Source organism: Hemicordylus capensis, chromosome 2 (assembly GCF_027244095.1).
Source record: "Hemicordylus capensis ecotype Gifberg chromosome 2, rHemCap1.1.pri, whole genome shotgun sequence".
Lineage (NCBI taxonomy): Eukaryota > Metazoa > Chordata > Lepidosauria > Squamata > Cordylidae > Hemicordylus > Hemicordylus capensis.
This window is the reverse complement of record NC_069658.1, coordinates 367296327-367324188: the sequence shown is the minus strand read 5'-3', so window position 1 is coordinate 367324188 and position 27862 is coordinate 367296327. Positions and strand designations below refer to the sequence as shown.

At 42.0% G+C, this 27862-nt stretch overlaps 1 protein-coding gene across 1 annotated transcript; it reads right to left on the bottom strand.

Annotated features, from left to right (window-relative positions):
• Positions 1 to 491: 491 nt before the first annotated feature.
• Positions 492 to 27862, bottom strand: KCNMB1 (potassium calcium-activated channel subfamily M regulatory beta subunit 1). The gene is made up of 4 exons (XM_053298641.1): positions 27731 to 27862; positions 14983 to 15151; positions 5618 to 5810; positions 492 to 2818 (listed from the first exon to the last, which is right to left on the bottom strand). Exons 2-4 carry the CDS (start codon positions 15117 to 15119, stop codon positions 2534 to 2536), a joined length of 615 nt encoding a protein of 204 aa, XP_053154616.1. The 5' UTR covers positions 15120 to 15151; positions 27731 to 27862; the 3' UTR covers positions 492 to 2533.

Here is a 27862-nt window from a genome sequence, read left to right as displayed (position 1 = left end):
TACGTGTGACTGACAACAATCCACTTGTTGTCAGTCACTACATCTGTTCACACATCCATGGCTAAGTGTAACATATGAATTATCCCACAGAATTATGTGATTCTATATTCTGCACTTCTTAAAAGTGCTGTCTGGGCCAGCTTTGTATCTAAGTGGAGCAAAGATGTGTAAAAAGAAGTCTCTCTTTTTTGTGGAGAAAAGAGATACAGGGACCACATAGTTTGATTAGACTGGAATTGGGGACAAAAAGCCTGAATGCATTCCCAGCCTCCAGTTTTCTTGGGGTTTAACAATTCCTTTAAGAACTCTGGAATTCAGGGTACGGTGACAGCAACATTTGGCTTCACTTTCTTTACATGCTAATCTTGCATACATTCAAAATTGCGGTCTGTGCCTTATTGTCAAGGGATAGCTTTTCTTTTTCCCCAGACTGAATAACTGCAAATCCTGAAGGTTTGATAGTTGACAAATGCTGACACATGAGATAATAAAACATTTTGGGAAACAGCTTTATTTAAGCGCTGGCTAATACTTTGCAAAAAAATATAGAGAGAAAAACCACATAGGTAGCTATTCATATGCTCTTGTACTAACATATCGGGGAAAAGAGTGAACTAAAACACATTTTATGAAATCCTGTTCCTCCCCCACATTGGTTCCCTCCTCAGGTGGGATCTGTAAAATGTGAAAAGGTGCAAATGTTCACCCATTCATTCTGATTTGATTGCATGATGATGCCACATAGTCAGCTCTGATGAGTTTCATGATGACATCGTACACGTACCCAGTGTAATCCTTGACTTGCTTGAATTGTCTGAGGAAGCCCATATGTTTAAAAAAGATTGGTGCACTGCTGTGGCTGAAGATCAGAGAGAGAACAGATGACAAGCAGCGCACAAAATGTCCCCACAACCCCCTACTTTTCCTCTGAAATCTTCTTGTGAAATAAAAATTCAGTCCAGTCCTAAAGAGTAAAAAGTCCAGTAAGCATGTTGCCCAGCAGCCTCTGAAAATTCTGTCTAAGCCATTGCTTGGATATCCATGGCTTGGCTTGCTGCCTTGTTCTCAGCTGCTTTTCGCAATATGGAATGAGTGATTTGCCAAGGGAGCTCTTTTGCCTGACTTAGTCTCCACTGCTGCAGTGGGTAGGCTTTTGCTGACTGGACTGTCTGTACAAAACTGCCTACTGTTGCAGTGATGGTGACAGAATAGAGGGACAGCAGCAGGAATATCTATGTTGCTTCCTTGAACATCACTTGGATGCACAGCATTATCCTAGATGGCACTTGAAAGCTCCTGTTGTAGTTGCTGGCTCAGGTGGAAGTTGGAAGTTTGGCTCCCACAATTGGCTGTGCTTCCCTTGGCTTCTGTACATCCCTAATATTGTCAGCTGGGGATGCCCTCCCCTCCATAAGTGTCTGTGTTCATGGTTGTGTAGACATGGATTGACATCCAGAACAGGCCTATGCAGATCCAGCTTTACTGACTTCTAGATAAAGGCAGTGCTGTTTCATGACTGGAAGGAGTGATTTTTTTCAGTGATCGCCTTTCCTCTAAAGCCAGTTCTAAGGGATATTTCATGAAACCAGAGTAGGCTTAGCATAAAAGGAAGCTTGCCAAAAATTACCCCTTCCCCTCCTGCCACAGTGGTGCAGCCTTTGGAAGTTAATATTGCTGTACCAGTGCAGAGCTAGTCTGGATGTAGGCCACTAAATTCTACTCTAATATTGGATGACAGTGGTGCATTTCATTGGTATACGTGTCAAATAATAAATGATCAGTTTGATATTTCACTGATCACTTGCCTGGCGCCATAACCCTATGAGAGCCAGGGTGGTGTAGTGGTTAGAGTGCTGGACTAGGACTGGGGAGACCCGAGTTCAAATCCCCATTCAGCCATGATACTTGCTGGGTGACTCTGAGCCAGTTACTTGTCTTTCATCCTAACCTACTTCACAGGGTTGTTGTGAGGAGGAACTTAAGCATGTAGTACATCTCTCTGGGCTCCTTGGAGGAAGAACGGGATATAAAATGTAATAAATAAATAAATAAAAATCCCATGTGCATTTCCCCCAGCAAAAAGGATGCTGTATCAGAATTTTGAGAAATACTTTGTTTTCTTGTGGAATTGATATTAATTTCAACTAGCCTTCAGATAGTGTTGCAGAGGACTCAAGCCTATGCCTGTTTGAATCACTCTGTGCTGAGTTGGCTTATGACAATCGCTGCTTATTAAAATGATCTGAGAATATGTATAGTCAGTATAACCATGCACATGAAAATAAAATCGAGGTGTTTTCCCACATATCTGACCATAGCATAATTCTAAACAAGTAACATGAACAAAATACTTGAGGACAAGCCTCTCAAATAGTGCTTAAAGCAATGTGATTTGATGGATTCTTAGCTGGGAACCATATTGAGTTTTTCATATGTCTTCTTAATCTTAAGTGTATAAACTTGAGAGAGTGGACCTAGCTTCCCTGAGATACAGATAAGCAAACATAAAGTACAGGCCGATATTGGGACCATGCTATCTACCTATTCGTTTTTGCGAAGTAGAAAGCACAGCAACATATTGATTTAGTTTCACCAGAATAACAATCAAGGCACCACCAATCAACATTAAAGTTGACCATATAAAAGCACAGTTAATATGTTCTGGACGATATAATCTCTCAAAAATGGCACTTTTTTCTTCTCTTGATGGATCATAATGGCAATCAAATGTTGGCTGCTTTCTGAGCATGTCTCTTATTGATTCCACACACTTTTGAGCTTCACGATAATCCTCCCCATCTGGGGGGATGTAGGAGCACTGTAAAAACAAAGAACCCAGGATACTGGTTTTAGCAGCTGTTCCAGTGGCAGGATAAGCAGTACATTGAGGCCTTCCTCCTTATAGGTCTGTTGCTACAGCCCATCATTTCTATGCACAACATAAACTAGTTTTGAATGTATTGTATATTGCTGTATTGAATTCCAACACATTATTGTGTGTTAATGTATGTACCGCTCTCTGAAATGTTGATAGGTTTGACTTATGGCTGATTTCTAAAGGTACTTCTGGATATCTTCTAGTCATACACAGTAATACAAGTTATCAGCATACTTCACTACATGACAAAGGGTGAGTTGCCTATTGATATAATGGTTACTATGAAAAACTGGAGGTGACAAAATTAAAATAAAGTCCTGTTCACACCTCCCTTATCCATGTGATCAGTGAATAAATGAAGAGCAGGGTTGTGTATGCTAGCCTTGCCCCTCATGTTGGCATGCCCACCTGGTCCCTCATCACCACATCTTGGGATGAAGGCCAGAAAGTGGACCCTACACATGGATAGGCTCTCTTTAGATCTTCATCACAACACATGGTTGGAGTATGATCCCTCAGCATTCAGTGAACATGTGAGTGGGGAGGTCTAAATAGGGCCAATATATTCCTGCAAGCGGGACAGGAAAGCCCTTTTTATGTGATTAGAAACTGTAAAATGAACACATGAAGGGAAAGTGGGATTGCACCTGCCCTAGACTTCCTTGTGGCCATCAGCTTTGTGTACACAGAAACTATAATCTGTGTAGGTGTTCTCATTGCAATTGAGGCTGCCAGGACATGGATTCAGGGGAAGAAATGCTGCCTCCCAATCTACACAGATTTGTCTGAACACTTCAATGGGTACCCCCATTTCAACAGTATGTTGATATGTATTTGACTGTGGTCAAATAATAAATGAACAAAATAAGAGCCCAATTTAAATGTGAAGCCAGTTTTGTGTACCACTAAGCAGTTTTAACATGCCTGGTACTACATTTAAGATGGACCTAGAATATTCAGTGCTTAAGAGACCAAGGCAGGAAGTCATACCAATTAAAATATCGTCTCCACCAAAACACTCCGTAGGTTTCCTTAGGCAAGCCCCAACCTTAGCTCCCTCTCTGCTGCCTACATTTCAGATTGGTAGCAAGGTTTTATGAAAGAACATCTGTGACTTTGAGAACATGGAGAAAATGCTATATAAATACTAAGGAGTGTTTGGGACCTCAGTACGATGGCGCAGCAGGGAAATGCTTGACTAACAATCTGAAGGTTGCCGGTTCGACTCCCCGCTGCTACTATATCAGGCAGCAGCGATATAGGAAGATGCTGAAAGGCAGCATCTCATACTGCATGGGAGGAGGCAATGGTAAACCCCTTCTGTATTCTACCAAAGACAACCACAGGGCTCTGTGGGCACCAGGAGTCGAAATCAACTTGATGGCACACTTTGCTTACTTTATCAGAGAGGTCTTGAAATTTATGAGACATTTAGCAATCCAGATAACTATGGTGTCTTTACTACCTGATATTATACTGAATAGAACACTTGTGATTTGCCTTTCTCAAGTTATGTTCCCTGAGGTCATTGGAGCATCTTATTTTTATAAAAATAAAAGCTGTCTCCTAAATGTGTGAATACCTACTTAAAAGAAGCAATCCCATCGAGAATTAATGCTCCTTTGCTATTATCTCTCTTCCACATTGTGCTTGTGTGCCTGAGACAGAAAGTGTAAGCAACTGCTCATGTCTCTGAAGTAATTGTTAAGCTTAGGGAAATTTGTTTAATTGCTCAATTATCAAGATAATTTTAGGTTTCAGCGTAAATAAAATGACTCCCTGCTTGACTATGAATTACTGCAAGATACCAAAACTAATAACAAATGAGGTCCAAAATAAAATGAACGAATGTGTAAAACAACTCAACCTGAAAAAATCCCCTTTTGGGGAGAAAATCATATTTGTGTTAAGGCTGCCTTGATGGGGCATTGTAGGTAGTTTGAATTGAAGCTGAAGGCGTTTGACTTCATTTTGTAATGATGCCAGGTAACTCATCAAGAATTTTGTGGCACTTTAAAGACTAACATGTGTTTTAAGCATAAACATTCACAGCCTACTTCATCAGATGCAAGATGGGTAGATTATAAATTGTCTGGTGTTCAGCTGTTGACTACCTGAAAGCACTTACTCGTGCAGATAGTCCTTGCAGTCAGCATAAAAAGGCTCTGAGTCTGGTATGCTGCCTGGCTCTTTATGTCTCATAGGCATAAAGACAAATGAGCATCTACAGACAAATGCTCACTGGGTTGTGCATCTCTGGTAAGCATACAATGCATGTATATGGGACAGTGTTGTGCTGGAACTTGCTGCTTGCTTGTAACATCATCCCCGGTTCAGAGATTTCATGGAGAGACCAGGGGAAATTCTCCAATGTTCATTTTTCCATGAGAGGAATCATGGAATTCTCTCTTGAATTTCACTTTGGAGAAACATTAGTTCCAGCTTTATAATAGTAATCAAGGATTGCATAACCTGACAGAACACATGCATGGTGCATGAAACATCTCTCTTTTGCCTGATCCCTCCTCTGATCCAGGGGTAGCAAAATTTGGGAATGGCAAACATCATGTAAGAGTCTGATGCTTCTTGCTGTCTCCACCCCTGCCCCTAAGACTAAGGGAAGCAAATGCATATTTCGTACATGAGCATCTGGATCTTTGGATTACCGACTCTTCTTTTAAATAGCTGTGCAATCAAAGATTGGGTATCAAGAGGATTTCTGATGGATAGAACTCAAACCTTAGGGTTTTTGTACACGGTCTTCTCTGTGTGATAGAGCATTACCACCTGTCCCAGTGGAGTCAAATTGACCTGGACTTCCAGACATGGATAGTGAAAAGTATTCTCCTCAGAATCCTCAATGAATGGGTAATGGACGTTTTCATAGATGCTGGTGTTCATCACTTTGCATAAACCTCTTTTGGTCCAGACACTGCAAAAACAAATGAAAATTTCTCACTCCAAAGATTTAGCTCAGACTTCAATCAAGTACATAGTTCACATATTTAAATATTCCATTTGCCAATGGTGGTGGGTGTTTCATATGATGGTGGGGTGACAAAGAGCCAGCATGGTGTAGTGGTTAGAGTGCTAGACTAGGACCGGGGAGACCCAAGTTCAAATCCCCATTCAGCCATGAAACTAGCTGGGTGACTCTGGACCAGTTACTTCTCTCTCAGCCTAACCTACTTTACAGGGTTGTTGTGAAAGAGAAACTCAAGTATGTAGTACACCGCTCTGGGCTCCTTGGAGGAAGAGCAGAATATAAATGTAATAATAATAATAATAATCTCAGTGGTAACTGGCACCCTAGGTGCAATTCCAAAACAACTTGAAGAGCACCTCAACACCATAGGAGCCACAGAAATCAGCATCAGCCAGTTACAAAAAGCAACTTTACTGGGAACAGCCTATATTTTGCAACAATATCTATAATAACAGCAACAACATCAATAATAAAATTCAGCCATCCCAGGTCCTTGGGAAGGACTCAACGTCTGTATAAAACAAACCAGTCAATAACACCTGTCTGACTGAGTAGCAATAATAATAATAATAGAAATCTAGCAATTATTTTCCAATATTTTTTGCACGTTCACCAACAATTAATACTTCTAAAATAAAAAAAAATTAACTATTGTTGGAATTCCATGGCTGCAATATATATGCTCAATAAATTTAATGCTACTGTATGTCCAGGCCTCTGGAAATGCACTCATCTGCTAATCAGTGATGAGTGCAAAATGAACAGAGAGAAGTGCCTTCCTCCATTCCCTACCTTGCAGCCTCAATCCTTGTGCTATCATGGTAGGTGGGGTAAGGAAAGCCCAGTCATTCAAAGAGGGTGCCCTCTTCCTGCTGCTTTCTTCAAGGCTTGGAGACAAACCATGACGGAGGAATCCAAGCCATGAGAGAGAAAAGCAAAGGGCAATGAGGGATTGCCTCCACAACTGGACTGTGCCTAAGGGGAGAGCCCAATCACCAAGGCAAGTGCCTCCAAACTGCTTTTCTCTGTTCAGCTGCCATGGAGGAAAGCAGGTCAGGTGCACTTGCCTCCTTAACTGGACTCTCTCTGTAGGCAAAGCCCAGTTGTGGAGGCAGCCCCCCTCCCCCTCTACATTTTCCTATGGCCAGGATCCAAGGCACAAGGGAGAAAATCAGAGAGTGAGCAGGGCTGCCTATGCCACTGGGCTCTCCTATGGGGAGAGCCCAGTCAAGGAGACAAGTGCATCTGACCTGCTTCCCTGCATGGCAGCTAAACACTATGGTGAAAATCAACTTCGAAGTGTTTGCCGTGGTGATTGGGCTCTCCCCATAGGCAGAGGCCTGTTGCAGAAGCAGCCTCTTTCTCCTTCTGCTTTCCTTATGACTGCATGCATCCCCACTTTTTTAAAAACAGAAGTACCGCTGTCTGGACAATTGTAACATGATTGCTTCAAAGTGGGGCATGCACGTGTCTTGTTTAGGGATGTGCAAGAACCGGTTCAGTGCTCCTTTTGTACAGCACTGAACTGGTTCAGAAGTCCGGCATTTGAGCCAGCTCAGAGGCATGGGGGTCCTTTGAGGGGCAGGGAGGGTGTCCTTACCCCCCTCCCCCGCTTTACCCCACTGCAGACTGGCCATATCTGGTACAACGTTCAGTGGGGCTGCAAGCAGGTACACACTACACTGACACTTTGGGGGATAATACCAGTGGGGGGAAGCAGCAGGGCAGGTAAGAGCACCCTCACTACCCCTTAAAGGAGCCTCCTCACCTCCCAGGAGTGCATGAACTAATTCATGTACATTCCTAGTCTTCAGTTCATGCACATCCCTAGTTTTGTTTACAGCAGACTACATGAAAGAATGGTACTTAAATTACAGTGCAATCTTATGGATGCCTACTCAGAAGTGAGTCTCATTGAATTCAATGGGGATTACTTCCAGGTAAATAAGCATGTTTATGCAATGTGGCAGGCTAGTGTAGTTTCTTCACAACAGCACACATGTAAATAGAACCATCGGACCACTAAGATCTTTTTGTCGGGCTGGTGAACTGAATCCTTGATTCTTTCCTTGATCCTTGATTCCTGGCTATGTACGCCTTGTTTTCTCCACTCCCCTTATTAATTGTAAATCCAACAATATATGTAACTGGAATTGCATTTATGATAATTCTTTATCCCCTTATTCATTTCAACTCAAAAGAATAAAGATAATTGTTATTTGATTATACAGCTGGATAGACTTTTCTGCAGTTTCTTCATGATGTACAAGTTTTTTCACTGGAGCTCATGTACTTCTGACACTTTATTTATTTTATTTATTTATTTTTACATTTCTATACTGCCTTTCGTTAAAAGAAAACCCCAAGGTGGTTTACAAAAATTAAAACATACAATAAAAGCAATAAAACACCAAGCAATAAAAACACCAAGCTAAAAACATATCAAACAAGCATAAAAAACAAGACAACAGATAAAAACACACAGAAGCAGCAGTAAAAACGATTATGTAATCAAATAATCTTGAATAATTCACTTGAATTATTTACATCTCTGAAAACATTGGGGGAAGTGATATGTGTTTTATTTTTTTTATGGGAATGTATGGCAGTGGTGGTGTCCTTTGGGAGTGTGCACAAAACCGGTTTCCCTAGTTTGGTTCAAATTCGAACTGGGGTGAGGAGGGTTGGTTTTGATTTTTCTTGAACCCCCCTTTGGTTTGAATTTGAACCTGGTTTGAACTGGTTCAAACCAGTTTGAGCCTCCAAAACTGGGTTGGGTGGTAGGCACCCATGGGTGCCAACTACCACCAACCCCCCCAAACAATAGGACACTCCTATGATTTTTAATGAATTTTTGAAATTTTTATTATTGCCCATTATTCCCTATGTGGAGTACCTAGGGACAAAAAACTGGGAGGAGTGAATCTACTGAACAGCAAAGCAATTGGAGACTCTTGCGACTATTTGTGAATTTTTGAAGTTTTTTTAAAAATTCCCCTCATAGGGAATAATGGGGATTCCAGCAAATGTATTGCTTCACATCGGGGTGGGGGGCAGAGGGGTGGTCCAGAGTGGAGTATGGTGGGTGGTAGTGCCCAATGGGGGCAAGGAAGCTACCAGAATTATTTCAAAGGAATTGGGCAAAGGGCTGATTTTTTGTGATTTGTTTTTGTGATTACGCATCTTTAAGGTTTTTCTCCACAGGGAATAATGGAGGTTTCAGCAGCCCCATAACTGCACTTGGGTGGCCCAGAGTGAGTGGTGGTGTAGTGCACAGAGGGTGCCAACCCGCCCCCCCCCATGGGTTGCTAACCCATGGGGTACTGGGTTTTATTGTTTCTGAGGTGTTCTCAGTGTAGATTCTCTGGTAGTAAATGAGAATGGATTCATGGTTTGTCATGGAAAATCTCATGGTGGGATCTATGATGAACATGCCTACACATTTTTTAATATGGGAAAGAAGTGGGCAAATTGCTGTGAGTTATGTGTTGGAAAGTGGGTGTTGGAAAGTAAAACTTCCTTGGACATCAAAAACAAGGCAAGCATATTGTGGGCTGTGCTATGAACTTGAGAGCAGTGATGAGAAGGTAGAGAAATTGGACTTATGAGGCTACAGATGGTAGAGGTGTGCAGAGCCAGTTTGGACATCAAAAACAAGGCAAGCATATGGAGGGCTGTGCTATGAACTTGAGAGCAGTGATGAGAAGGTAGAGAAATTGGACTTATGAGGCTACAGATGGTAGAGGTGTGCAGAGCCAGTTTGAATTGGACCTGGTTTGATTTGAACCAGGCCAGTTCTGCTGGTTTGAGCATGAACCACCTTGCCTCCCCGCAAAGGGGGCTGGTCTGAGTTTGAACTGGACTCGGTTCAACCGGTTTGGGTGGCTATGCTTGTAAAGGCAACCATGGGCCTACCTCAAATGGCATCAGGCCCTACCCATATGGCAGGGCATAGATCTGAATCTGGTTTTTGCTGTCCAGGGAATAAATGACTGGAGGTGGGGAAATTTTGAGATAACCCCCTTGTCATGGACATTATGACATCATCTGGTGGGGCTTAGTTTTACTGGTTCATCTACCCTCTGCAGGGGTAGTGGACCAATTAAAATGGTCTACTTTTGGAGGCTTATGGATCCACTCAGTTTCCAGACGGCCCTCGTGAAGTTTCCAGTGTCCTGAACTGGCAGTTCTGTAAAAGCCCTGGTGAATTGCTGGAATGTGGAAGCAGCCCAGCTATAGACACAGTTGCTCCTAAATGCCCTAATCTCTGGCTTGGTGGAGCCTGTTCTGCTCCTTGGTTTTCTTCGGGGATGAGGGCAATGAAACAACTCGGACAATGGCTAGAATGATGCTGGAGGAAGAGTTTGGAGTTCTTTGAGAGTGTCAACAAGTGTGTGGATAAGGGTGATCCAGTTGACATAGTATATCTGGACTTCCAATAAGCTTTGGACAAAGTTCCTCATCAAAGACTCCTGAGGAAACTTAGTGGTCATGGGATAAGGGGACAAGTACATGTGTGGCTTGCTAACTGGAAGACAGGAAACAGAGCGTTGGTATAAATGGAGAGTTTTCACAATGGGGGGAATTAAGAAGTGGGGTCCCCCAGGGGTCTGTACTGGGACTGCTGCTTTTTAATATATTCATAAATGATCTAGAAGTAGGGGTAAGCAGCGAGGTGGCCAGCTTTGCAGATGATACCAAACTCTTTTGGGTAGTGAAATCCAAAATGGATTGTGAAGAGCTCCAAAAGGACCTCTCCAAACTGAGGGAGTAGGTGACAAAATGGCAAATGTGGTTCAATGTTGGCAAGTGTAAAGTGATGCACAGTGGGATGAAAAGGATGAAAAGCCCCAACTTTAAGTATACACTGATGGGATCTGAGGTGTCGGTGACTGACCAGGAGAAGGATCTAGGGGTCGTGGTGGACAGCTCATTGAAAGTGTCAACTCAATGTGCAGCAGCTGTGAAAAAGGCTAATTCCATGCTAGGGATCATTAGGAAGATTGAATAGGGATCATTAGGAAGGGATTGAAAATAAAACTGCTAATAATGCCCTTATACAAAATGATGGTGTGGCCACACCAGGAGTACTGCATACAATTCTGGTCACCACATCTAAAAAAGGACATTGCAGAACTGGAAAAGGTGCAGAAGAGGGCAACCAAGATGATCAGGGGCCTAGAGCACCTTCCTTAGGAGGCAAGGCTACAATACCTGGGTCTTCTTAGTTTAGAAAAAAGATGACTGCGGGGAGACATGATAGAAATGACTGCGGGGAGACATGATAGAGGTCTATAAAATCATGCATGGTGTGGAGAAAGTGGATAGAGAGAAATTCTTCTCCCTCTCACATAACTCTAGAACCAGGGGTCGTCCAATGAAATTGGTTTCCAGGAAATTAAGGACCAACAAACGGAAGTACTTTTTCACACAAAACATAATCAACAAGATGTGGTGACAGCCAACAAGCTGGATGGATTTAAGAGTGGTTTGGATAACTCCATGGAGGAGAGGTCTGTCATCGGCAACTAGTCAGAGGGCTATAGGCTGTCTCAAAGGCAGGATGCCTCTTAGTACCAGTTGCAGGGGAGTAACAGCAGGAGAGAGGGCATGCCCTTGCCTTTTGCCTGTAGGCTTCCAGCAGCATCTGATGGGCCACTGTGTGACACAGGATGCTGGACTAGATGGGCCTTGGGTCTGATCCAGCAAGGCTGTTCTTATGTTCTTATGTTAAGACGTTTGTTTGTTTGTTTGTTTGTTTGTTTGTTTGTTTGTTTGTTTGTTTGTTTGTTTGTTTGTTTGTTAAAAAAGCATTCTCCTTTGATTCCTCCAACCTAGTGAACTATAGACTGGTTTCTAACCCTTCCTTCTTGGGCAAGGTGATACTGTGTGGTGGTGTCCCAGTTGCAGAGGATTTGGGATGATATGGATTATCTAGTCTTGCTTTAATCTGGCTTCCATCCTGGATACGGGACTGAAACTGCCTTGGTCTCATTAATGGGTCACCTATGCCTGGATCTAGACAGGGAAAGTGAGTCCCTGTTGGTTCTGCTGATCCCTCAAAGGTGTTCAATACCATCGACTATGGTATCCTTCTGGACCACCTTTCAAGTATACGGATTGGAGTCACTGCTTTGGAGTGGCTTCAGTCCTTTCTTTGGGGAATGGTTCAGAAGGTGGTGCTAGTTGACTACTGCTCGGCTCCATGGCCATTGGCCTGTGGGGTCCTGCAGGGTTTGCTTTTGTCCCCCATGCTGTTTAACATCTACATGAAACTGCTGGGAGATGTCATCTGGGGACTTGGACTGAGTTATCAGCAATATGCAGATGACACTCAGCTCTATCTCTCCTTGTCACCTGATGCTAGGGAGGCAGTGGGCATCCTGAATCAGGGGCTGGAGGCAGTGATGGGTTCGATATGGGCTAACAAACTGAGATTGAATCCAGGCAAGATGGAGGTACAGTTGGTCTGTAGGAGAGCGAATCAGGATGTGCAGATTCTACAGGTTATGGATGAGGTTGAACTCCCCTTGAAAGAGCAAGTGCACAGCTTGGGGGTACTTCTGGACTCAGCTCTGCTTTTGGAATCTGGGGTGGAGATGGTGGCCAGGGGTGCCATTGCATGGCTACGGCTAGTGCACAAGCTGCGTCCCTTTGTCAAGAAGGCAGATCTGGCCACAGTTACCCACGCCTTAGTCACATCACGGCTGGATTCTGTTTCTCTCACGGATTCCATCACGGATTCTGTTTCACATCATGGCTGCCAATCTGTTTCCAGGTCCAATTCAAGGTGCTGGTTTTGACCTTTAAAGCCCTCCGCTCCCCAGTTGCCATCACAATTTTCAGAAAGCAAGTAAAATCTTGGCTTTTTAGCCAGGCTTTTAAATGAGCACCCTGTTTGCTGCCAGTTTGTAGCTTTTTGTACAAATTTTTAAACTTTTAAATTAGATTTATATTTTTATATTCAATTTGAATTCTTATTGTGTAGTTTTTAAAATGGTTTTTAGTTCTTGTGTCATTTTACATGTAAACTGCCTTGAGATTATTTTAATGAAAAGCGGTATAACCCGCCTGTCCTTTCAACCCCTTTTTAGATGTTGGAATCTCCTTTTCTTGTAAAGAGGAATCCTTATCAGATTCCCCTTTACAAGCATATCAACCTGAACTGGGCTGAACAGGTTTGACCTGCTTCGACTGCACAAACCAAACAAGTTCGCAGACTGGTGGTTCAGTTCAAATTTGAACCAAACTGTCCAGTACGGTTCTGTGTACACCCCTAAGAGTACTTGAGGACCAAATAGCTCATATGTCTCAACAGTGCAGCACTGGGAGTAGATGTGCAGTGGGAAGGTAATGGGAGTATTCTAACAGTGTGTAAATGAGATGATGTTGTATAATCTTGAAGTTGCAAAGGATTATCAGGTTCCAGAATGGAGGGGATTCTCCTGTTGAATGGGTGGGAGTTGGATAATCCAATCACAGGACAAGATTCCTCCAGTGGCTGTTGCTGGTGTCTGCTTTATATATCTTTGTAGATTGAGAGCCCTTTAGGGACAGGAAACCCTCGTATTCATTTACTTTTTCTGTGTAAACCGCTTTGGAAACTTGTGTTGAAATTGGGATGTACATAGAAGCAGCAGCAGCAGTGTATGAAAAATATCTTCTGTTGTGTGTGTGTTTGCCACATTTGTACAATCCTCATATGAGTAATGCTCTCAGCAGAGCTAAATAATCCAATTTACATACAGTTCATGCTTCTGTGTTAATGGGGCTTTTTGCATGAATGAACCACAGCTTGCATAATGAGGGGCAGGAAGGGCTTGGCCCATTTGAGACTTGTTTTAGAGACAAGACTACAGAAGTGTATGATATTGCTCAAAATGAGGGGCTTATGGAGTTCATTTAAGGGCCTCCTAATTAGTGTGTTCTCTATTCCCCACCCCCCATTTCTGTGCAGAATGAGTTTTGTTCTGGGCAGCAGTATGTGTGCACATGTATTCAGAGTGGGGCCTTCATGATTCAACCTGAATGGGTTCTACAGTGAACTGAGCAGACATTTAAAAAAACTTGTGAGTGTGTGCACACCTTAGAGGGAACACTGCTTCTAATTCTTCTCCTATAACTCAAGCACTGGAATGAACATTAGCAAGTTTTCATTTGCTTTGCTTGTAGGTTTTCATTGGTTTCTGGTATTAGTTTCCCAGCACAGTGAAGTCTGTCTTTGTTAGTGTTAAAGCATGTTACTTTTGTGGTAGTATATTTCCCCCCTCAAACAGCAGTAAATATTATTCATGAATAGCCTTCACATATTAAATATATAGGAGAATGAAACGTGAAATAGAGAGATCCAGACTTGATTTTTTTTTTTAAGGCCAATTCCTTTTTTCGTGACATGCACAGCTCACTGGATGTACCGGATATTTAACTAATAACTGTGGCCAACTAGAAATGTTATAGCTGTCACTATGAAGAATACCATGACTGTTCAGATTGTAGCCATGACAACAAGGATAAACCCTTCCAGAAGTTCACCATTTAAGCAACATGGATTTCAAGTTAATGTGTCTGTAGATGGACATTTCATTAGGCATAGATATTTAGCAGTGAGGGTCTATATAGATGGGTTGCTAATAAACAACTGCTTCCTAAGTGCAATAAACCCTCGAACTGATGAGACATTATTGTCCAGAGCTATGTACTACAATTAAGCCAGCTATGCAATTTGTGTGAAGCAAGAGGGAGTGTACATAATTCCTTCCCCCAAACCTGAAGGAATGTGTGATATGGGCCTCATGAAGATCTATACATGGTCCCCCAATTCTGAGAGAGAAGAATGAGTCCATTTCACATATGGACCTTAGTGTGAATCCCCTCCCACTCCTGTATTTTGTTAGGTGTATTTCTTGGGGAGAGGTGCTTTTTCAAGACTCCACCATAGGACATGCATAATTGTCCAGTAATGTCCAAATTGGGACTACATCATTAAATCTTAAGCTTCGAAATGGACTTGGTGGTTGCTTTACAACCCAGAATGCACTGCACTCTAGTCTAAAAGAATGGAGGATGGTGTTGAATACTGACAAAGATAACCAAATGTGTGCATGTTAAACAAGCTCACCTCCTCCTGTATAATGGAACGATGACAATCAGGATGAAGCAATACATAATCATTGAACAAGCCACCATTCCAAAGCCCAGGCAGGCTGCCCTGGGCTCCCCTCTTTTCTGTGATGTCACCAGCTTTTTCCCCAACATGATTCTTGTGATGGATTCTGTTGCCTTTATTTCTGTATAAAAAGAAAAAAGAAAGAAGAAGTAATCATGTTTGACATTATCCTGGTTTGACAAAATCCTGCGAATACTTGTTTTGCTTGAACTAAAGCTCTAAAATAAATCAAATAGTATGTAGCATGTGATATCAAATAATTAGCTTAATTCATATCTTCAAGCATGACATTAGCAGCCAAATGTCAGATGCTCAGACCTCTATGTACCAGCTTTCCAATGAAGCCAGTCTAATGTATCTTATTTGCAGATATAGGAAGAGCTGTTGGGAACAGGACATGTTGGTAATTTATTTGCTTAGTGATCATTGGTTGACCTGTTATAAGGCTTGTAACTTATAAGCTCATGAACTTTAGGGTGCTTAGTTCAGCACAGCTAGAATAACAAGTACACTTCAAATGTATGTAGAACCTTTATTGATGACACATTTTCAATGGCACTAAAGAGTGAAAACATATGAAAAGTATTTGCTAAATGCCATAATTGCTGAGGGTGTGTAGGGGAGGACAACTCATTGTACTTCACCTAAAGCTCTGTTTCATTAGAACTGTGCTTTTGCAATGTCATCTAAGCACTGGTAGTATTTATAGCAATGATGGGTACTTTGTGTAGGAAGTCTGCCAGCAGCCACTAATGCATTATATACCGTATCATTTGAACCTGCCGTGAGCTGAAGTTAGACAAAATATAGCCAGTCAACAGAAGGACATTCATAATTTGTACTGAAAGTTGGCATGCAGTCATAGATATTATATAGCTATCCACATGAAGTCCAGAAGGAATTGTACTGTGATGCTCCACTTTGAAGTATGGTTGCAGAAAGGTGACTTCCTCATTAAAGAGGAATGTATCCCTGAAGTGATCCTTCCCTGATATCAACAAAGGACCCAATTGCCAAGGGGACATGTGGGCTGTCATTCTCTGGAGGGCTTCAAGCAGAGTTTGAACAGCCATTGGACATAGTCTAGCTTTGGATTCTCTGCATCAACCATGGGATTGGACTAGATGGCCCACAAGGTCTGCTCAAGCTCTCTGATTCTACATCTGAACAGAGATCTTGAGAAACACTGTCTCCTCTCCATCAGCAAAGGTGTAAGCCCACTGGTCTCTCTGTGTGTGCATGCACGTGTGACATGCAGTTCATATGTACAAGGTCTGGGGATATTGAAGGGGGGCAATCTTCTTAATCTGGGAAGAACTTTATTTTGTTAGATTTTTATACTACCCTTTTCATAAATTTTATCCCAGGGTGGCTTACAGAATTAAAATACATCAATAAAATCCATTAAATTAAAATTAAAACTAGTACTACAATAAAGCAACTGATGCAGCAAAAAAGAATCAGCCAGCAAGGACTTTACTTGCTTCTTAAAAGCAGCAAGCCAGGGAATGGATGTCCATTGGGAGAGCATTCCCAAGCCTGGGGGTAAATAACCCTGTTCTACATCCATGATGATCAAGCCTCTCTCAATGTCAGCACATGAGGCAGAATCCCCTTCTGATGACTTAGTCAAGTGGGCAGAAACATTAGGAAGCAGGTATCCAGGACCCAAACTGTTAAGGATTTCAAAGGTGACAACTAGCACCTTGAAATGTACCTGGAAACAATTCAGCAGCCAGTGCAGCTCTTTCATAATGGGCACAATATGTTCCCAGCAAGCAGCTCTGGACAGAATTCTAGTCACTGCATTTTGAAGCTGAAGTTTTTGAATATTCTTCAACAGCAGCCCCACATAGAGCGCATGGTAGTAATCCAGCTGTGACATAACTAAGCCATTCCAGATCTGTGTTTTCAAGAAAAAAGGGGCAAAGCTAGCACACCAGCCAAAGTTTGTAAAGGCACCTCAGCCTCCCCTTCCACCTGTGCATCCAAAAGCAGAGCTGGGTCCAGCAGTACTCCCAGTCCCACCTGCTCCTTCAAGAGGAATGCTACTACCCCCACAAGAAATGGTTGAATTGCCTTGTCCATTGACTCCTACTGCTCTACAGCACTTCCATCTTGTCTGAATTCAGTCTTGGTTTACTAGCTCACGTTCAACCAATCACTGCCTCCAGTCCTCTGTTCAGAACATCCAACACCTCCCTAGGATCAGATGACAAAGTGAGATAGAACTGAGAGTCGTCTGCCCCAGTCTCATGATGACCTCTCCCAGCAGTTTCATGTAGATTTTAAAGAGCATGGGAGCCTAAACTGAACCCTTGCCCTATGGCCAAAGGGTCAAGCAGAAGTTCCCCAGCACCATCTTCTGAACCCTTTCCTCAAGAAAGGACCAGAACCACTCAAATATGCCATCAGTCCTCATACCTGAGAGGCAGTCCAGAAGGATACTATTGTTGATGACATCAAATGTCACTGAGTGGTTCAGCAGAACTAACAGGGATGCATTTCCCCTATATAGTTCCTGGTATAGGTAGTCTACCAGGGTGACCAAGGAAGTTTCAGTCCCAAATCCAGGATGTAATTCAAATTGAAAAGCATCAGAGAAGTTTAATCTAAACAGCTCTCCTAAGAGAAATTGCCCGATATTTTCTGTAAAGTCATGGAGGGAACAAACCTGCACAACTTCTGACTGCCGAGCCAAAAGTGTTCTGTATTGTGGCCTAGCCTGCTGCTTTTCTTTCCTTATTCTAGTCCCAGGCAGACAGCATACTCGGTGCTGAATGCAATTCATAGCTTCTTGGCTTGGCAGCTTGTCCAGGCCTGGCCTAGAAGATCCTTTAAAGCAAGGGTCATTCTAGACCTCAGTGATATCTTTGAAGGAGACTGAATTGTTTTATTGCTTTGGTCAACAGAAATTGAGTTTAGAAGTCCCTTATTATCAACCCACTGTTTTAAAGCCAAATGAGCATGATTAATGATCTATCAGTGCAATGCTGATAAAAGCACAGGCATATGGTCTAAATTGAGGGTAGGCCACATGTGCCTCTCTAGATGTTGCTGAACTACAACTCCCATCACTCCCAGCCACAGTTTATTACAGCTGGGGATGATGGGAGTTCAGCAACATCTGGAAAGCCACACATTGCATGTTCCTGGCCTAAATCTCAAGTTGAGCATTCTGTTAGAAGAACAATATAGTTAATTGAGGAGCAAGCAGAATTAGTATCAGCATATTGGCTTTATGCCTGCAAAACTGTTAGGCCTTAATACTTTCTGTAGACTTTGTAAAGATGAGGTCTGTAGAAACTTTAACAATCCTAGAAGAGTTTTATTCAACGTTCTTGTCCACTAACAAATTGAACTATGTATTCTGTACACTGGCTGACATGCAGACTAATGTTCTGTGCACTGAATAATATTTTATGTGCAGTGGGGAGGAACAACTTTCACCAATCCCCCCACCACTTACTTTTGCAGCCCTTGGTGTCTTCCAAAAATATGTCCTTGATGACCCCACAACCCTCAGGGATATATTTTCAGGAGGCACAGAATGTTGCTGAGGGAATGGAGATCAGGGGGGGAAATCACCCTCTCTTTTTGCACACATGAAGCATTATTTGTGTGCAGTGTTAGACTGGACATCAACCTTCATTTTTACCGAATCTGTGTTATAGATTTGCATGGCACTATCGAAAGAAAATATAAAAATTCCTATGTTTTAAACGTGAGTCCAGGGTTGTATAGAGACCTATCTCAAAACCAGGGGTGTGGGTGGAGGAGTTGTAGAGTAAGCTCTGCTTTCCTCACCTTTGTTCTATATTGTTGGATGTACAGCTTCTGGATTAAAAGATATCTTGACCCTATACTTCAGGCAAATTGTCTGCTTCATGCATGTGGCTTATTTCCCCAAGCTTTTATGTGGTTTTCTGTCTAAGCACGTGTTCAATGCATGCTTTTTCTTTTTCTTCCTCTGTGTCTTGTATTTTGAATACCATTCCGAGAAAGTAAGGGAAATGGTTTTTCTGACTGATACAAAGGTCAATCAGTGCTATGCAAATCCAGCTTTACACAACCCCGCCCCCATCTGGAAAAAGATTATATTCTTTGTCAAAGGGAGAAGATGGTATATATGCCCATCTGCAGTGAGTGTGCTGCTGTAGCAGACTAGGTGGCTAGGTTTGGCTTTTAAAAATCCAAATTCTGGCTTAGGGCCCATTTGACTCACAAATATACCCCTTAGGTTCTGGCAACCCTGGTTTAGCAGACTCATTTCTGAATGTATGTATATAAGGATGCACCTCAGAAGGGAAACTTCCCAGAAGGGAAAAAGAGCCAGCGTGGTGTAGTGGTTAGAGTGCTGGACTACAACCGGGGAGACCCGAGTTCAAATCCCAATTCAGCCATGAAACTAGCTGGGTGACTCTGGGCCAGTCACTTCTCTCTCAGCCTAACCTACTTCACAGGGTTGTTGTGAAAGAGAAACTCAAGTATGTAGTACACCGCTCTGGGCTCCTTGGAGGACGAGCAGGATATAAATGTAAAAATAAAATTTTTTAAAAATAAATTTCCTTTCATGAGGAGCTATTAACTTGCTCATAATGCAAAGTGTATGTACTATCTCCAGTCAGTGTGGAAGAGTAGTACACTGTTTTGTCCTTAAAGTTTAAAAAGAGTGCCTTAGCAACTCTTGTCTGTTATATTCCAGTTCTTACAAATGCATTTTAAAACATTTCTAAAGTATAGATGGGATAATCTAATTAAAATAAGCATTTATTCTCACCTTTAATTGTGTAGGTAAGGAAAGATTGCACAGTAACTTTTGATTTGCCATATTGTTTAGATTACAGTCCTTTAAATGTCCCAGATCAGCAAAGCATTGAAGTAAAAGAATAGATCCTATTTATTGTGACTAATGGAACTATTGTATGAACTATTTGCATCTTGAAAGCAATTATCAAGAATGTTGCCATTTCAAGATCACCTAGAAATACAAATGTCAATTCCTTATGCAATTGTCCCCCCCCCCAACTCATTTGAGGGTTGTTATGAAAGGGATAAATGGCAGTGCTTCTTTCTTTCCATTACATCATTCTGTTAGGTTAGTAGAATAAAACTTTAAGTGTTGTGTTGACTTTTTAATATACTAAAATTAGAGATCCCATCTAGCATAGTTCTTCTAGGTACATGTTTACTTTTGTCCAATAGTAGTAACTTTTACACTTAACACTGGCTAACACTTTGCTTCACTTTTAAGCTTGAGACCCAATAGAGTATTTAACTTTAAAAGGTTCACCCAAAAATATTTGAGTTGGTAGAACACTGAAAAGGTTAAATTCACAGTTCATTTTAGGGTTCCTCCCAAGGAAAAACACCTAAGTATTTTCAAGGGGCACCCAATGAATTCCTAAAATACAAGTGGAATTCCTCTGGTGGTTTCAAAAAAGAGCAAGTTTCAAGAGAAGCAAATAACTGCAATTCAAAGAGAGTTCCTTGATCTTCCCAAGAAGCAGCTTTCATTTTGAAATGGCAGTAAGACATTAGCCCCCGATACCTGATGATTAGGGATTTGGGCAGTGATGGACATTCCTATAACCATGTGGATGTGAGTCCTTGAGAATGACATTGGGAGGCAGATGTGTGGGGGCAAAAATAAACAGAAGTGTATAAAAACAGGAAATGGTTTCCATTATAGAAAGGAATCATGACTTAACCAGATTTCCTAAAGCACTAAGTGGAGGTGCCTGTTAAATTAGCATTAATAACTTGCTCAGCAAGACTGGATAAAATACTGCTTCCACATCCCTTCTATTGCCAAAAGCTTTTATCCTATAAGTATGTGTCACTTGATATACCTTGTTCTCTCTTTCACCCTGCTTGTGGCACACGCAAGCGGGATCTGATGGCACTTCCAAGGATCATGTCACACATGTGGTTTTTTTCCCACTCAGTCCCTCTTAGGGTCAGGTGGAGAACCTTCTATGTAAATTTGTTTGTCTGGACATGGATACAATCACAGCAGTCAGACATCATTTCTGTTTTATTTCAGAAATGAAAAAGTGCTGCTGTGATGATAGAACAGCTGATCTCCTCGAAATTCCTCAGAGTTCTACAGCACTGTGGTTTTGCCTCCAAAACCCATGTGTGTGCTTAAGCCCTCTTGCATGGAGATTTCCCCCAGTATTATCTTCTGACTGCAGCTCCTTGGTTGTATCAGAGGATTCCCTAGAATAGAGTGATTATTCAGGAGGCTGCAGGGAGGGAACTGACATATGAAGGGAAGCATCATCAGTACATGAAAGCTTCTCACGTGGCCTTTCAGCTCATACCTTGGTGTCCTACCTCCTGCTTACATTAGTTGTTATAGTTATTAAAATTTAGATTTATTAAATTGATTAAAGATTTATAGTTATTAAAATCTGGAATCTGTGCATATATTGCATGCAGGAGATACAACCTCTTCATTGCCCTTGGGAAGTAACAGTTACAAACAAGGATGTTTGAGAGAGGCTGGCCATAGAAAGAGGCTGTTCTACTAGAAACAGTATCTTACTATTTTCTTGTGTAAGAAAATACATAATCCTCCTAATGTATTTCAGAATCATTGCCCATGTTTTCCATATTATCTGATGTGGAATAAGGGCCGTTCCTGACTAACTGGCCAGCCATCAGTATGAAGTGGTATTTCCTGGAAATGTTTCAAGAACTTCAGCAAATAATCCAAGAAAGTTCAATTGCATAAGGAGGTTAACTATTTTTAAAACATCACAGCCACCAGTTCTAAAAATGCGTAAACATGTGCAGCCTGTGACTTAGAGTCCTGAAGAGACTGTTTAGCAGTTTGATATTTCTTGTATACATAAAGTCCATAACCTGAACATGTGTGAAACAGAAAAACTGGGAATACATGGTCTTTATGCACATAGGAATATTTTCTCAGTAGATATTTACCAGTGAGATTAATTCTGTTAATGTAGCTTGAGGATTTAACCACATGATGCGTGCACATGCAAGCCCTCTTATTATGCAAAGTGGCAACACTGTATTTGTGGGCAGTGCCCCACAAAGTATGCCTGGAAGCCCCATCTTCATGCTGATGGGCTCTGAAACCCAGTGCCTGCTCTCAATGGTTAGAGTGTTTGCCTGCACAGACCAATGCTATGCTCACAGAGAGCTGCTTCTGTTATTGGAACACTAGGGTGCCCCAGCATTCCGATCATGAGAAGACTCTCTCCATTAGTACACCATTGGTCCCTGCAGATAAATGCTGCAATAGAGTGGGACATGAGGGTGAGGTTTCCAAACATGCTTTAGGGGATGCTGAACATTTTCCTCAATGAACATTGTTCTCAGTGTACAACACTGTACACTGTTCTCAGTTTATATAGCACCTGAACAAGGCTAAACACAAAATAAATCCCTCGGGCAGTGGCTCCCAACCTGGGAGGAGAGCTGGTCTTGTGGTAGCAGGCATGATTTGTCCCCTTAGCTAAGCAGGGCCTACCTTGGTTGCATATGAATGGAAGACTAGAAGTGTGAGCACTGTAAGATATCCTGCTTAGGGGATGGAGCCATTCTGGGAGGAGCAGAAGGTTCAAAATTCTCTCCCTGACTTCTCCAAGACAGGGCTGAGAAAGATTCCTGCCTGCAACCTTGGAGAAGCCACTGCCAGTCTGTGAAGACAGTACTCAGTTAGATACACCAATGGTTTGACTCAGTATATGGCAGCTTCCTATAGTCCTATGTTCTTCCAGATGTTGCTGAACTACAACTCCCATCATTCCCAGCTACAATTTATTGTAGCAACATCTGGAGGAACCCAGGTTGGGAACCACTGCCCTAGCAACTACTGCTACTGTGTTTGAACAAGTGAGGGGAAAGATTTGAGAAGTAATTTGGAGAAGCAATGGTGATAGGAAAGATGTCATACCTACCAATGTTTCCCTATTTTCCCACTCAAGTGAATGGGAAAATAGGGCCATGTTGGCAAGTATGAGATGTACTTCCAAAACATGCCTTCCCTGTTGTTGTCTAAACTCTGGTTTGGTCTTGCAAATCCTAGTTTATGTGGGGGAAATGGCTAGGGGGATTTTTAAAAGCAGTGGGTAGTAAAAGGGTTTGGCCTGGCAGCCCCACTTCCCTGCTTCAAATTGTCCTCAAAGCATGTAACTATAACCCTGCAGGGGGACAAATGGCTTTTGGGGAATATGAAAATATGCCTCGTGGTCCTTTCAGAAGTTGCTGCTGCTACAGACATACACATGTGTACTTGTAACACAGGCACTTAGGCCTTGGGAACTGGTTATGAACTGCACACATTTTGGTATTTATGTTATTACTGCCAGAACAATTCATGGCTTGCTGACTGCTGTCTGTAGGTTTGTGTGCATGATATGTATAGGGCAAGCAATATTGTAGATCATTTTGCACAATGTCTGAAGCATAATTTATGCTTCATTGAATAGTAAATGTCATCATAATAGTAAATAAAACTTCATTCCCAATATTAATGTTTGATCACATAAATATATGAAGCACCAATGCCCATTAAAATGGAAGCAATAAACTTTACAGTGCAATCATTTTCAGCTCTGTATTAGATGGAGCCTCTATGCTTCCTTTATCAGTACAGCTGATGTGCTAGCAAATTAGAAATCTCTGAAGCGACTTCTAATGATTCTGCATTCTAAACTTTCTTGTAGACTCTCTGAATTACATGGGATGTTGAACTACCAACCTAAAAGCATGGGGGAGGGTGAGCCACCCAGTTCTCATCCCCATCTTGTTGCTACCTGGTGGTTCATCAAAAGCTTCCCCCATGTGATTAAGTGGGGTGGGGTGGGGGGTTCATAAGCACAGCCATACTCCTCCCACATGTGATTGAGAGGACTAGTAGATATCTCTGAATCAGCCCTGTTTGTGCATGCTCTTTGTATGCTGTGGGTTGTGACCAGGAGGTGATTTTGCTTGGAATTTGAGTTCAGATTGTAAGATATATTTTAACATTGACAGCCAGAGCTCTGTTTCTACTGAAAGAGAGCTGTTGCCTGTGGTGGTGGTGGTGCAGTAAGAGTCCTCTGTGGTTATGTCTCCGATTCTAGAGCAAACTAATATGAATATGACAAATCTTTATATACCGCTTTTCAACAAAACGTTCCCAAAGTGGTTTACATAGATATAAATAGATAACTAAAATGGATAGAAAACCATCAAGTGAAAACCTTTTTACTCAGCCAGAACTTTCAATATGTTCTGGTTTTACAGAACATTTATCTGGCTTTTACAACAATATACCACTTTTCAACAAAAGTTTCCTAAGCAGTTGACACAGAGAAATAATAATAAATACATAAATAAATAAGATGTCTCCCTGTCCCCAAAGGGCTCACAATCTAAAAAGAAACATAAGATAGACACCAGCAACAATCACTGGAGATACTGTGCTGGGGGTGGATAAGGCCAGTTACTCTCCCCCTTGCTAAATAAAGAGAATCACCCCACTAAAAGGTGCCTCTTTGTCCAGTTAGCCATTTTAATTTTCTGTGGCTTCATTTTAATTTAATGCCAATTTAGTGTGTTAATCTTCCAGGGAGAGGAGAGCTGGTCTTGTTGTAGCAAGCATGACTTGTCCCCTTAGCTAAGCAGGGTCCACCCTGGTTGCATATGAATGGGAGACTAGAAGTGTGAGCACTGTAAGATATTCCCCTCAGGGGATGGAGCCGCTCTGGGAAGAGCATCTAGGTTCCAATTTCCCTCCCTGGCATCTCCAAGATAGGACTGAGAGATTCTTGCCTGCCACCTTGGAGAAGCCGCTGCCAGTCTGTGTAGACAACACTGAGCTAGATAGATCAATGGTCTGACTCAGTATATGGCAACTTCCTATGTTCCTTCCTAGGTCAGCTTCACAGGGTCATACTGTGAAGCTGTTCTCACATGCAGCCTAACATGGGCTACGGTTAGGCTGCATGTGAGAACCACTGGGATCGGGCCCGATTCCCGCACAGCAGTGCTGCCTAACCCCACTTTCAGACCTGGCTGTTGGCCAAAGCTAAGAGAGCGAGCACTCCCTTAGCCTGTGCTAACTGCTTGTGTGTTTGCTGGGGCTATGTATAGCTCCAGTGGTCACAGAGGTGAGCATTGGAATCCCCTAGTGCTTTGTGTGTGTCATGCAATGCATTTTGAGATTCACAGAAGCCTGGACAACGAGTCCCGGCCTCAGATCCACCTGCCCTGCTCCATGCCTTTGCTGCATGGAGCAAGGCTGGTAATGTGGGAGCACTTTCTGGGCTCCCATTGAGTGTTTGGAAAGCTTTCCCCCCACCTGGTAGGTCATGTGAATGGCCCTGTCATTACTTATCATGAGCCAAGCCATGTGCGAGTGGCAAAGAAAACAGTGAATTCTTGCTCTACACTTATTATTTGAATTGGAGTGCAAGACACGCTCCTTTTTCTCAAAGCTATTTGATCTGTTACCTTGTATAGGTGCCCTGCTGTCTAGTGTTGCTGTCTTAAAAATCAACCTTATGTGACAGATAATGGAAGGAATAGAGCACTATGCCCAGTAGGCTCTCCAAAAATAGTTCACCCCTAACTACTTTTGTAAGATGCTCGGGTGAAAATAACATGTTGCAATGAAGTGTTGCTCTAAATTTCAGGGACTAAAGGATAACCACATCTGTTACTGCCAGTATCTTGGGCAGAAGGTTATAATTCATGTGCTCAGACCTTTTGTTCCTTTGCTAAAATCTTGCTTTGACTTTATTTTCTTCCTTCCTTGTTTTGACCTCTTCTATTGGAAGCTTAAATTTGTATTTAATCTTTTAATCCCTATGATTATAAAAGATGCACAGGATGTGTGATATATTCCTGCACTTTAAGCAAAACAAGAGTTCAAACCAACATATTGCTAAATTAGCCCTGCATTTCAGTTCCAGGCATTAAATGTTTTTCCGAGTAAAAAGCTTCTTGTGAGAATTAGGAGCCCTACATCCCTCTGTGGAGCCAAGGTCTCACAAGAGGGAAGGAATAAGAATCTGAAGCTTTGTTGTGTCCAGCATTTTACCACGTTGGTTTGACACAGTGTCTACATGCTAGTTTCGTATGTTGCATTCTCCAAAAATGTTCCTAGCTGTTATTGACATACATTGTTCCAGTGGAGGTCAAATTCCACAAGGAAGCCCTGTACCGACAGAGAAGGCAAGTGAAGGGTGAAAAGTAGCTACAAAGTCTGAGGAAGCCAAGGTACTGGATCTGTGTATGTTTTTGTCTGCTTGTGATGCAGGCTAGAGCATAAGGCAGAAGCAAAGTCTGAAACAGAGTATTTTAGGCTACATGCAGCAGGTTTTATAGGGATAGTGGGAGAGATAGAACAGAAATGCTGATAATGTACCTGGTCCACATGAAGCCTGTGGTTTCTAATACAAATGCAGGCCTCCCTAGCTCATAGAAGACCTGTGCTTAGAGTCCTGTTGCTGGTTGACAATCTTCACATCACAGCTTCTGGAAGAAAGAAGGCCTCTCTAGGTCTTCAGCTCTATGCACAAACTGATGAACATTACCATTTTCAGCTTACTCTGCACATGCTGCCTCATTGCAGCATATGTACTTTGTGTTTAACGTCCAGCAAAAGAGTAGTCCAGGCTTAAGTTTGGCTGGAAATGCCACCTTTTGAGTTAGAAGCTCTTCCCTTCATCACTGCATTTTGAATATGCGTTTTGAAACTGTTTGGGAGCACTTCCAGGGGTTAGTAACCATCTTCCAGGGTCATGGCTGACCCTGGCACAAGTTGAACCCTGCTCATGCTAACTAAAGCAGGTGTCTTTATAGAACCTTTATGCACCTGCTGTCTAAACCATGGAGCTGTTGTATGCTTGCAACCACAGAAAGGTGCTGCCGTTTATTTTGTGATCATGGGAAGGTTCTGCGAAAATACAATTTTAGTTACTGTGTGCACTAATTCTCCTATACAGCAGAATCTTAAAGGAAGAAATATATACTGAAGGCTGACATATTTAGTATGTGTTGGGGAATGATATGCGTAAATGATTGTATATCATGAGAAATGAAAGTTAAGAATGATATGCACTACTGAAGTTGTGAACTTTGTTCAAAGTGAAGGTTAGTCTAGACACTTGTTTTTAACATTAGCATCTAACTAATACAATTCATAACTATCCTTAGGGGCGAATATATTAGTTAAAGTGAAGAAAGATCTGTTGTTACATGGTGTGGGAGCTCTAGATTCTCGTATTGGGAGCTCTAGATTCTCTCTTCTGAGCTTAGCACAAGGTTTATCAAATTCAGTTGGATCTAAAATAATGTCTACCCCACTGAAAACAAACTGGAATATGAAGGCGAAATATACGGAGGCCCTTGAAAAAATAGCTGTGGAAGCAAAAGCGCTCATTAAACAAAGCTAAAGCAAAGCACTCTCCCTTATATTGGTGCCTTACCACTGTGTGGTTCACAAGGTATTAACAACATGAGTGCTAAATTATTCAGCTTATTTGTTCCGGTTGCTGTATGATTTACATCAGGGTAAGGAAGCCCATTTCCTTCAGGGATTTCTCGTCAGCTTTCAGAAGCCTTGAAGATTTTCAAATATTACATTCAAAAACTTTTTTGCTCTTTTTCTTTTAAACCAAACCCAACATTCCTTTGATTTCCTAAGAAGAAAATACTTTTTTTCTGAAGTGGTACTTACAGAATTTGTGAAACTGGTCCTTGCTCGGAGAGTCTTAAGTCATGAAATTTTTGTCAAATCCTAATGAGTGAGAGCCTGTTCTGTACTGGGATTCAAGCACAGATTCACAGCTGTGAAAACTACAGAACTCCC